The sequence below is a fragment of the Sciurus carolinensis genome, chromosome 2 (assembly GCF_902686445.1).
Source record: "Sciurus carolinensis chromosome 2, mSciCar1.2, whole genome shotgun sequence".
NCBI classification, from domain to species: domain Eukaryota; kingdom Metazoa; phylum Chordata; class Mammalia; order Rodentia; family Sciuridae; genus Sciurus; species Sciurus carolinensis.
Genome location: NC_062214.1, coordinates 98,311,704 through 98,324,912, shown reverse-complemented (window position 1 = coordinate 98,324,912; position 13,209 = coordinate 98,311,704). Strand labels below are relative to the sequence as shown.

Here is a 13,209-nt window from a genome sequence, read left to right as displayed (position 1 = left end):
TCTGGAACACCATTGAGAATATGATGGACTGCCCTCTATCCAGATAACTACAGCTCAGTGGTCAAGTAACAAACTGAATAAGTAATAAAGCTCTAGTAATAAACGAAGTGTTATCTGATTATCAAAGAATTTTTTAAACTCATGGATAACAAAGTTTCATAAACTTCCAGTTTCAGAAGTCCAACGCCTTTGAGCAGCAGTCACTGAAAATAATTAATATGTAACATTCATTATATTTATTCATACCTGAAAAAACTTAGGATTTATTCTATTTTGTAAAACAACTGCAATGTATTTATAATTTAAACAGGAAATACAATGAATGTGTAAGAATATTATTAAAAATCTATATTCTAAATTATAAATAATGTTCTCTATCCTTATCATGTTACTGGCAAAAAGCAAGAGTCAGATTTGAAATGGCAAATTAGTCTGCTGCTTAACATATCTGGTTATTTTTTAACCAAAGAAGATATTTTTCCATTTAAAACACATTTTTTGAAAAGGATTAAACATATGAATGCTCATTCTTTTTTTATTTTTTAAATTTTTACAGATTGCATTTTGATTCATTGTGAATGCTCATTCTTAAAAGATGCAGAATCATGTTTTCTTACCATCCTCTAGGGTATTCTGGGTCACATGGTCAGACATCTGGCTGGCTCCCATTGGCATATATGCCACAATGTAGAAAGTGTAATTGCTGGCAGGTTCCAAGTCATCAATAATATAATGAGTTGTATCATTTCCAAGGACTACCTGATATTCTTCATTATTTAAACCTAGATAAAAGAATCTGTGTTTAAAAAAACTACAACTATCTAAATAAAGCTAGCAAGACCATTTTCCCTCACTATGACACTGGTCCTTGGGTTTATTCTCTGTTCATTTTATGACCCTTTATACAAAACACTTTTGGTAACAGAAAGGTCTTTATTTCTAAAAATAAATTAACTTGTCTTACTACAAATTACTATTTTTAATTTTTCCTGAATAAATGAAACTGAAAAAAACTAATCTCTAAACTTCATTTTCTATCTAGTCAAAACCTAGAACGGACACAATCTACAGTAGTAACAAAACAGTTTAACAACAGAATACAATAACTTAGAACAGTCTAAAATTTGCTTGCTTGAACTTATGGTTTCTTTATTTCTTTCTCCCCCCCCCCCTTATAAACATAAATGGAGATAGTAGGAAACGCAATTCTTTATGAAAACAAAACAAACTAAAAGTTGCCCTGCAAAAGATCTCATTTTGCCCCTAGAGATTCTATTAAATTTGACTGACACAAGTTGTTCTTTTTATTTATCCTGAAAGCAAAAGAACCGGGAGGCACAGAACGTACTTTAAAATGCTTTATCCCACAGTGAGGTTTTGTTTTGTTTTGTTAAGAGGAAAAAAATTCTTAGCAATTCTTAATAAAATATTCATGGCAAGGTATAGAACAGGATTTGTCTTTGTGGGATTTAATTCCTACAGAGCAGACCTGCAAAATGGAACAAGAGCACTGGCAGCTACTGTGCTCTGCTCACAATTCACAGTAAATGCATGTCAACTTAATCAAAACTCTCTAAGGACAAGTCCCTTCTCCCCACACTGGATTTATAAACAAAACAGAAGGCAAATTCCAGTATTAAGTTTTCCCACATTTCTGAATTAACTTGATAGCATTTTAATTAGACAAGATTACAGGCATTTCACAACAGACTGGCTAATGGCTCGTTAATTAGGAACTGCATAGTACGATTTCTGACCTACCAAACAAGGTCCTTGAGTTCGAATTAAAAAGCCTTGTTCATCCCTGAATAGACCACTGAGCTGCATGCAGGGGCTCTAATGAAACAACCATAATAGCGAACAAGAGTGGTCTCCACCAAACCAGCCTTCCTTTTACCTTCCTAAATCACTAAAGAGGGAATTAACATACTCCAACATGCTCAGTTATCAGACTTCCATTCTTCTTGCTTCCATGACCCCTGATTTACATTCAAAATATTCCTTTTCAAAACACTACTTCAAAGTGCAAAAAACAAATGGCAGTAGCAGCAACAAACCACCTGTCTCTATAGACAATTTTAATATACCACCACTCTATGGGTGTTTGGGTTTGTTTTTTAATGTACAGTGTATGAAAGCTAGTCTGTTGTGGGAAGAACGAAAATTTGTACAACTTTGGCATGGTCTCTATGAAAAGTCAATGGAGAAATTTGGGATTCATAAGTAGCTTTTCTTCTATGATTTTGCCAAAGTAAGATATAAGAATTTAAAAAATGATATTAATAAAAAGGAAATCAATAATTCAAATAAGAATTTTAAGATATATTCGATTGTTACTTTTATGCAGTGAAATATCAGTAGTGTCTTTTCAAAGTATTCCACATGATTTCAGGAAATGTTCAAAATATACATGGAGAATTTGATCATGTTTACCTTCCACCTTAAAAATAACATGCTACAGTGTCTATGGTTCACTATATTATTTTACCAAACAGTTACAACACTGTTCCTACATAACTTAGGTCTAAATCTCAGTTAAGGAATTTATACCTTGGCTGGACTCAAATTCATAGGTATGCCACTTTGTAATTTTTAGCAGGCAGAGATCTCTTACATTAGCTGGTATTTGTTTATAAACAGAAAAACCTTAAATTATACTAACATTCAAAGTGCACAACAACAGAAAATTTAGAGAAAAATACATCCACAGGCAATAGATTATTAAAGAGATAAATGTCATCTGGGCATAGTGGCACATGCCTATAATCCCAGTTACTTGAGAGGTTGAGGCCAAAGGATCTGAAGTTTGACGGTGGCCAGCCTGGGCAACTTAGAGAGACCCTGTCTCAATTTAAAAATAGAGGGTTGGGGATGTGGCTCAGTGGTAGAGTGTTTGCCTACCATAATTGAGACTCTAGGTTCAATTCCCAATGCCATCAAGAAGAAAAAAGAAAAAGGAGAAAGATAAATGCCATAGAATTTCAAAAGTATTTTGTGGTCTGTGTAAGACAGCATTCATTCTAAAAACAAATTCTTGATAGCAAACAGCACTTAAAACTAAACACAATTCAAACTGCTTACCTTCTGCTTTCATGTAGTGCACGGAATAAGCAATGACCTTGTCTGAATTATAAAGTGGTCTCTCCCAAGCTAAAAGGATGGCTGAACTTGACATGGTTTCAGCATGCACGTTATAGGGAGCACTGGGTCTATCTTCAGACATCACTACAGTCAGTCTGGCTCTAGATAAAATAGATCCTTGGCTATTCTCAGCCATGCACTGATAAATAGCATCATCTTCAGGAATAATCTGATTAATTACCAATTTACTGAGGAAAGGAAAAAAAATATTTATGTCCATGAAAAATTCCAAGAATGATACAAAAGTAAAGTTCAGTTAATGCTAAATATACTCATTTAAAATGATAAAAATTAACTGAGAACAAAAAAACTGTATAATCAGCCCTGATTAAAAACATTCTACACTAATTATTTAAAATTAATCTTTTGTATTGTCTGAGTCTCTATAAGGTGACAACTTAAACCCTTTCTAAAAACATGCTGACTTTTAATAAGGAAGTATACTCCTCTACAATAGCACTTCAATTCATATAATATTATAGTGAATGCATAACATTAAGGTCAACAAAATTTTTTGAATTTTTGCTCAACATAAAGAACAGTACAAGAATTCATATTGATACTAATAAAAATCCATTCTTAAAATTCTTAAATTTGAACTGTGGAGGAATTCTTAAAGAATAAATTATTTCCTTCTAATTTCCTTACTTAATGCAAGAAAGAATTGAGACCCTGAAGAGTTAACATGCATGCTTGTGGTAATGTAGGTAGTGGCCTGCCAGGGCTAGGACCTAGGTTTGGAGAACTGTCCAATATTTCATTTCATTTTAATCTACTACTTCCATGATCCACGTACAAAATACAAAAGGATTTATGGCATGTTAATGGTATAAAACTTAAATTATTATTTGTTTTAATTTAGTTTTAACTCTCAGGATTATTTAGATATTGGATGATATTAGAACCATTTCACATAAAAATTACCAAAATCAATATTTCTTTCTTTTTTTGGGGGGTGGGTGCTGGGGATCGAACCCAGGGCCATGTGCTTACAAGGCAAGCACACTACCAACTGAGCTACCTCCCCAGCCCCCAAAATCATTATTTCTTATAAAATAGTAGCAAAATGACATAACCCACCTGTTGTACATTTTAATTCTACCATTTGAATGTATCTTCCTTCCGTTTTTCAACCATGACATTTTAGGTGAGGGGATTCCTTCCGCCTGACAAACAAATCGAGCAGTGCCAGCTCGAGGCCTCGTTAAGCTTTCTGGCCATTCAACAAATGAAGGAGGAGCTATTTTTAAAGAAAAAAGAAAATATTTCTGTGATCCCAATAAGAATGACAGAAACACTCAAGGAAGAATACAGCAAATTAAACAACCTGCCTTTCTAAAGATGTCTGACATTCTGAGCCTTCTGTCCATATCCCCATACCTACCCAGGTACCTTCTCTCTGCATTGCTCATTAGTGTCCACTTCCTCTGTGCTTTCACTATATAAACACATCAACGGTATGCACGCCCACAGACCTTCGTAATTGAGCCCAACATACGGCCACTTGGGAATACATACAATCAACAGGTTCAAATTTTAGATTGTTGAATGGTATGGATATGTGGTAGATGAAAAAGAGAAGAAAGGTGGCTAGCAGGTGTAAGGCCTAGGGTTTGATGCCCAGCACCACAAGAAAAGGAAAAAAGCTGAAGAAGAAAGTAAAGATTAACAAGAAACATGCAAACAAGAGAGTTTCTTCAGAATGATTCTGTAGCTATACTTTAATAAAAGAATTAATTCTCTTCTAAAATCATTGATGGATTATAATACTTCTTATCAACTTTCTCATCAATGCTACAAAACTCAAGAGTAAGGTATGAATAAAATAAAATGGTAAATATTAAAATGTAAGATTCTCCCGATGGCAGAATGAAAGAATACATACCTAACACAGTTAAAGTTGCCATGGCAACCGTAAAGTTGCGTGTGCCAGGGGTAGTAGCCCGACAAACATACACTCCAGCATGTTGCAACTGGACATCAGATATCATGAGATTACCATTTCCAAGCACCCGAGTATTAAAGACATCAATGGACTTGTGATCTATTCCAAAGAGAATATTTTGGTTAAAACAATATAACATATAATCGAAAATTGTGCCAAAAGATGACTATCCAATCAATCATGAAAAGTATAAAAATTATCTACAATAAAACCTCTTATCTACATGCTGAAATGCCAAAAAGAAGTCATTCAATTGCAATTGCCAAACATTTCATTTATAAAATCAACATTTTAACTTTTTTTTGAATGAACAAGTTTAAGGAAAAGATTCACACACATATTGAGAGAAGACTTACCAAGACGGCTCCAAGAAATGATTGGTTTGGGATTTCCTGTAGCCATGCATTCTAAAACAACAGTCTGATGAAGAGACATTGTTATGTTCTGTGGACCTGCTATAATGGATGGTGTGTGGAAGGATTTAGACTCCTTTGCTTTGGGGAGGAAAAGACAGAATTCAAAAATAAATTATAAATCAAATATAAGTGAAACATGTTAAAACATTAATTTTTTTAAACATTATATTTTTATAACTTTGTTTTATTTTTTTATTTGGTGCTGAGGATTGAACCCAGTGCCGCACACATGCTAGGCAAGTGCTCTACCACTGAGCTACGCCCCACCCCAAAACATCAATTCTTATTCACTTTTTATAAACAGGAAACTTCTTTAATCTTTATTGAGATATAACTCATATGCCATACAATTCACCTACTTGAAGTGTGTAATTCAATGGTTTTTAGAATTTTCAGATGATGCAACTATTACTACTGTTAATTTGAGGACATTTTCACCACTCCAAAAGATACCTATAACTATTAGAAGCAACCCTCCAATCTTCTCTCTATATAGCCTGATACCCATTATCAATTTTCTGTTTCTCAGGACTTGCCTATTTCTAGACATTTTACGTAAAAGAAACCTTAAAATATATGATATGTTGTGACTGGCTTACTTACATTTAACATGATGTTTTAAGGTTCACATATATTTCCGTAACATGCATCAGTACTTCATTCCTTTTTTTCTGAACAATAACAGACTAATATTCAACTATGGATAAAACCTATTTTCTTTTTCCATTCATCAGCTGATGGACACTTTAGGTTACTTCCATATCATTGTTTTTTTTTAATTGAAGATCATTTCTTTTTTTAAGATTTTTTTAGATGTTGATAGATCTTTATTTTATTCATTTATTTATATGTGGTGCTGAGAATCAAACTAGTGCCTCACACTTGCTAGGCAAGTGCTCTATCACCAAGCCACAACTCCAGCCCCATATCACTCATTTTTAATTGAGGCTGAAGCATTATTTTATTTGGATGAATCTTGGTAAGAATTTATGTGATAGTGGGAAATTAAGGAAGAAGAATAAAAGTGCTTTTGTCTTGATTTTTCATGCCAAAAAGATAACAGACACTAAAATTAAAGCATAGCATAAAATCTATTAACTTCAGTCTCAATGTTTTTCAAAAAAAATTTTTAAACCTTAAGAGCTCTTGGAGGAAGTAATGTCTCTTGTACAAACATTCATGCTGGGCGCAGTGGCACATGCCTGTAATTCCAGCTACTTGGGAGGCTGTGGCAGGAGGATTCAAAGTTCCAGGACAGTCTCACAATCTGGCAAGAACCTGCCTCAACATAAACAGAAAAGACTAGGAATGTAGCTCAGTGATGAGCACCCTGAATTCAATCTGGGGTACCAAGAGGCAGCGGGAGGAGAGAAAGAAAAAGATGATTAATGATTAAAGATGTCTTTAAACTGGGCACGGTGGCACATGCCTAAAATTCCAGCAGCTTGGGAGGATGAAGCAAGAGGATCATGAGTTTACAGCCTCATTGACTTAGTGAGGCCTTAAGCAACTCAGCAAGACCCTGTCTCTAAAAATTAAAAAAAAAAAGGGGGGGGCTGGGGATATGGCTCAGTGGTTAAGTATCCCTGGGCTCAATCCCTGGTACCAAAAAAAATGTCTTTAGTGCATTTTTCCTTTATACTCAATTACATTTAATTATTTTAAATTAAAAACTAGCATCTCTATGTATAATTCCATTTTAATAAATTATATATTCCTTTCTTCATAGTCATCTCTTTATATAGTTTCCCTTCTACCTATATTCATGTATGGCCAAATATAAAAAACTATATTCACAATATTAACAATAATAATTTCTGGGCACTAAGATCGAGGATGGTATTTTTAAACTTTTATTTTTATACTTTTTCCATGGCTTAATAGAAAAATGTTATAAACATTTTAAAACTTTTTAAAACAAATGCATTATTTGTGCAAATGCAAATTATTATTTCTCTTAAAACAACAAAAGAATAATAGACTGTAAACAAATATCTTTATTGACAATAGACAACTCTGATGGAAACAGATGTTATGTTCTTTCTATATACTTTATTTTATACTTTTAAAAACAAAAGTGAAATATTTATAAAACAAATACTCAATCTTTCTTAAATTTGACATAACAGGGCTAGGGGTATAGCTCAGTGGTAGAGCACTTGCCTAGCATTTGTGAAGTCCTGATTTTGATCTCCAGCACCTCAAAAAGAAAAGGAAAACTGGACACAGTGGCACACACCTATAATCCCAGTGACTCAGGAGACTGAAGCAGGAAGGTACCAACTTCAAACTCAGCCTCAGCAACTCAGCAAGGCCCTAAGCAACTTACTGAGATCCTATCTCAAAATAAAAATATAAAAAGAATTGGGGATATGACTCAGTGATTAAGCCTCCCTGGGTTAAATGAATGAATGAAAGAGAAAGAAAGCGTGTGCAGGAGCACACACACACAAACAAGGTGACATACATAACATAAGTAGCCTGGGAAAGCAGAGTTCCTCAGTAGATAATAATGACCATTTTCCAAACAGATTACAATAATTTAAATGTAATTAAAATACCGCTTTATGGAATACAATTAGAGGAGAAAAAGTAATAGAGGGGTCAATAAAGACGTGAAAAGCCACTTCAGTGAGGTACCTGGAATGACTGTCAGAGAGGCCTCCACACTCTTGCGTCTGTGAGCTACAGCAGCAGCAACGCAACGATAATTCCCAGCATCTCTTAGGCCAACATCGTAGATCTGCAATACTCCTGTTGGTAGGGCAGTTATCCTGTTGTGAGAAGAATTAAATAGTTGAACATTCTGTAGTAGATTTCTAATTTTACTTAATACATCCTATGACCAGAATCAATAAACTCATTTTTATACAGTGCTACAAGCAATACTTTAAAGACCTTTTAATTTTGTTTCTTATAGTACTAGGGACTGCACTCAGGGGTGTTCTACCACTGAACTACATCCTCAGTCCTTTTTATTATTTTTTTTTAGACACGATCTTGCTTGGTTGCTGAAGCTGGCCTGGAACCTATAATCCTCATACCTCAGCTTCCTATGTGGCTGGGATTACAGGCAGGCCAGCACACCCAGTGACTCTTTAAATTATTAATTTGGGCTGGATGTAGCTCAGTGAAATTGCCCTTACCTAGCATTCACAAACCCATAGGTTCAATCCCCAGCACCACAAAAACAAAACTGAAAATCAAACATTACCTTGATTCTGTTGTTTTCATTTGGGTCTATAAAACATAAATAATTCTGCACAATATGGTTTGTGAGATCTATCAGTCTAATGTCACACAGAGGGCTCCATTTGACATTCTAGTTTAGATTCAGATAATTGATGGCCCACAGTTCAGTATGATTTATTTTCAAATACTGATTTTTCACTTATTAATTTCTGTACTCTCTAAAGTATACTCAGGTGTTTTTTTTTTTCTTGAAGTGATAAAGCACTTCTTTGCATAATTTTTTCCATCTTAGTGCTCTGCCATTTTAACAATTTGTGCCTCTTTAGAAGCGAGAAATTCAACTCTTATGAGTTGTTACCAAGTTCTTCATCCTTAAACCCCCAACTACTCTCAGAGCACAAGATATGTGCATGTGCTGTGCACACGTGCGAGTATATGTGCATAGTAGATGGGGAATGGAAGGTGGAAGGCAGACACAGCAGTGGGCAGTTACCAGGGCATACAGGGAGACTTCTCTTCCCAGCACTGAAAGTGTAATTTGATTTCCTAAAGCCTTGGGTTGCAATTCAAATCCTCACTCAGGTCCAGTGAGAAGAAATGATCGAGGAAAACAGTAGGATAACCTGTTTGAATTGTATTTACACAAGGAATCTTGCCTCTGTTCCAGAAATTAATGGTGTAATTCTCTAAGTCTGAACGTCTTGGGAGATCAGTTATTGCCACCCTAAATGAAAATGAGTTGCACAACAGTTCTTTTCCCTCTATCCTCTCACATGAAGTTGCCAAGATTCCTGTGTCACCTTCATAGATAAAAAATACATTTACCTGTCCATAGTTATAGGTAGAGTTGTCCGATTAAATTCCCATGTTATAATTGCAGGAGGGTTTGAGGAAATCTTACATGCAAATCTAGCAACTCCACCTTCATGAACCTCAGTGGAAATAGGTTGAACTTCAAATGCAGAAATAGCTATAGGATAAAATTCAACAAATTGAGAATAAGCACATGACAACTATACTCAGAAATAACATTATGCTAAATAATATTTAGATGTGAATTCCTGCTCAGGCAGGAATAAACCTAAACTTAACTAGTACAAAGATAATTTAGTAAATAATTTTGGGAAAAAAAACCACAGGGTAGTTGCCCAACTTAGGGGAGTCTGGTCTTTCCCAGAATTAAATTCTAAACAAGTTCTCAAGAAACCACCCACATGGAAAGAAAAGATTAACACAACTGAAATGCAAATAACAGTTAATGAAGGTAATCACATACCAAACTGTAAGACACAAACTTCAAATACTACTGTAAATCAGAGAAAAGAGGAATGAAGACAAGCTAGTCAGGTTAAAACCATTTAGAGGAATTTTCTGAATTGATTTTTGGAGAATCCACTGGGTTCAGATGAAAGTGCAAAAGCATGACATTCCACATGAAAGGAATACCATGAAGACCAGCCCAGAGGTAAAAACTGCAGCTTGTGTTCATAGGACTGGGAAGAGACAGCCAGGACTATCCATACAGTATTCCCAACTAAGGACTCGAGAGAAAACAAAAGGAAAGTAGAAATAAGATTTGTACCACGGTACAAATTAAAGTATCACTGAAGAGTTCTGAACAAAGGAACATCATGATAATAGCAATGCCTGAAAAAAATTAATCAGGAATGGATTTAAAAAAGGAGTCCCAAGTCTAAAGTCCAACAAGCTTTTAAGGAAGGACCAGACCTGGGTTGGTAGCAGTGGGGATGAAGAGATTCTTGATGCCTTAAAAAAAAACAAAGACTTGTTTCTTCGTGGACACAGATACGTTCCTCTGTGCTTGGATTCAGATGAAGCTGGTATTGATGGGACAAAATGAGAAAGAAGAGAGAAAAATGGTGCATCCATGAATAAAATTTAGAGAAACTCGAGACTATTTTTATGTCATGTATTTCCAAAGTAGACATAAATCCAAGTGTTGATATTTTTTTCAGAAGAATGATAATTCTTTACCACTCTAGGCAGGCCCCCAATGTAGGTAATGGTGTAGATTCTCTTCCCTCAGATACAAAGGGCCCAAGCATAGTCTCATAGTCTTACTCCCCTTCCTCAAACCCTAGTTTTTGGTTTGCTTTTTTTTTTTTTTAAAGCACTTATAGTTTATCAATAAAGAAATAATGAAGAAAAATATAACAGGGGTTAAACTTAAGCTTCATTAGTCTGGAAGGGGTAAAAGGTCAGAGAGGAATAACAGATTCTGCCTTGAACATGACTTCATTTTTCTGTAGGTAGATTACAGGCCTTAGAGATACAGCCAGGGGTAGTGAAAACACTCTTAGGAGGATCTACTTTTCAAAGGGGTGAAGTGGGGGTAACAAAATACTTTGTGTACATAACAAAAAATTCTGTTTCTTCAGGAACAACAGCCCACACATTACTACTGTCAGTGGATCCTCAAAGTCAAAACCATTTGAAAATAGCCATCTTGGGTCTTTTTCATTTTCTTTTCTCAACTGTATAGTTTTCCAGAAGCAACAGAATGGGTGATACTGCAAGAGACTAAATACAGAAGCAGAAACGTGAGAATTCAGCTGTCTTCTAGTAAGTTAACTAGAGATTTGTACAAATGTAAAAAAAACCACTCCTCTCAATTTTTTTTTGTTTTATGAAATGATTATATTAGTGTGTTATATTAATATGTAGTGGATCAATGTTTTCATTTTAAATAAATTTTTAAAGTTTCTAGTCTTAAATTTTTAATACTAAGATCAATAGATATAAGCTACATAAGTTTCTTGTCTTAAATAAATTTTAAGAGCATAAAGAATAAGAATGAATGTTTTAGAATCGCTATTCAAGAACATCAAATTGTAAGAAGAGAAAGGAACACATATACTGTTGGTGGGATTATAAATTAGTACAGCACTGTGGAAATCAGTATGGGGTTTCCTCAAATGACTAGAATGGAACTAGGGAATGAAATTGACCAAATTATGTTATGTGCATGTTCTAATGTCACAACAAATCCCATTACTATGTGTAATTATAATTAAAAATTAATTTTTAAAAATAATTTCAAACCTTAAAATTCAATACAATTTTTCCTTTTAATTGCCTCTGTAATCACTTACCAGGATGTCTGTCTATGAACATTGTGATTCTGGACTGAATCTATGGACTACCACTGCTGTTCATCTACTAAAGAATTAGGAATATTCACCTTCAAAATATCAGCTTTACATTCAGAGAAACCTGGTTTCTCAGAAACAATGTAAATTTGTTTTTTTATAATTAACTAAATTATATTGAACACATTCATTTTCTCAGGCATTAGGACCTCAATTTCCCTAAGCATAATGCCTGCTTTATAAAGTATTAAGGGATCTCTCTGGTGCCACATTAACCTTTTCCATACATGAGGGGGTAACCTTTGGTGATAGTCCCTGGTGATCCAGTTTATATTCAATTCAGAGTTAAAATGGGAATTTTACCATATTCTTTCTCAGCCTTCACCTTCCCAAATTGAAATACCTCATTCAGTTTAGCTTTTCTTCATAAAGCAGAGGCTCTTCCATGCCTATTTATTTGAACAATTCCTTCTTCCCTTGCCCCTAAAATGGATCAGATGCCCAATTCAATATGCTTTTATCTGCCATATCTGACTTCTTTCCATCCCTAAAAATCATTTTGTTCAATTGTCATATCTGGCCTATAAATCTTGCAGAAGCTGCTTCAGTAATATCTCCCTTGCCAGCAAAGTCACCCTCCAGAGTGAGAGTCATAAAATACAAAAGCGATCTGTGTTGCAGGTGATTTAACTGGTTTTTGCAGAACTTGACAGCCTTATACTCAACCTCTTATAATTATGTTCCACTAACAATGAACTGTTTACAGTTCTCTGAATACAAGGTGATACCTCAACCTCACACCTCTGAGTTTTTCAAGAGGTGTCCTCCTCTCTCAAATCCCCTAGGTCCCTTTGCCAACCTGATAAATCCATCATGGCTTAAAGTTCAACCAATGCACTTCTCCCATGTCTTCTGGGAAGTTGTTCCTGACCCTCTTGTCTGCAACCTGTACTGCAGACCCTCACTGCTGCTTTATCGTACCATTACAGGTTTAGTATCCCTTATCTGAAATGCTTGGGACCAAAAATATTTTAGATTTTGGGGTTTTTCAGACTTCTGTAATAACTATATAGGCATTACCAGTTGAACATCCCTAATCTTAAAATTCAAAATCTCCAACTTTTTGAGAAGTTTTGGATTTGGAAGCATTTTCGACCTCAGATTTTCAATTTCAGACATGAATAATCACCCACTCACAAGTCTTTATATAGGGATTCTATACTATGAATTCATTGAAGGATAGAAATGCGTCACAATTTTTGCAGAATCCCTAAGACAAAGAATGGCACAACAGACTTAGCTAAAAAAAAGGTTTGCTGAAGGGCTGGGGTTACGGCTCAGTGGTAACTAACATGTGTGCGACACTGGGTTGGATCCTCAGCACCACATAAAAATAAATAAAAAT

General features: G+C 34.8%; 1 protein-coding gene across 1 annotated transcript in view; it reads right to left on the bottom strand.

The window, feature by feature from the left end:
- Prtg (protogenin) overlaps positions 1-13,209 on the bottom strand; it is a 114,541-nt gene that overhangs the window by 46,507 nt on the left and 54,825 nt on the right. The window contains exons 3-9 of the mRNA XM_047539281.1: positions 9,520-9,664; positions 8,143-8,276; positions 5,443-5,580; positions 5,027-5,185; positions 4,222-4,381; positions 3,082-3,329; positions 618-782 (exon numbers count right to left, since the gene is read on the bottom strand). Of these exons, the coding sequence (XP_047395237.1) occupies positions 618-782; positions 3,082-3,329; positions 4,222-4,381; positions 5,027-5,185; positions 5,443-5,580; positions 8,143-8,276; positions 9,520-9,664 (1,149 nt within the window). The remainder of the gene's footprint in view (positions 1-617; positions 783-3,081; positions 3,330-4,221; positions 4,382-5,026; positions 5,186-5,442; positions 5,581-8,142; positions 8,277-9,519; positions 9,665-13,209) is intronic.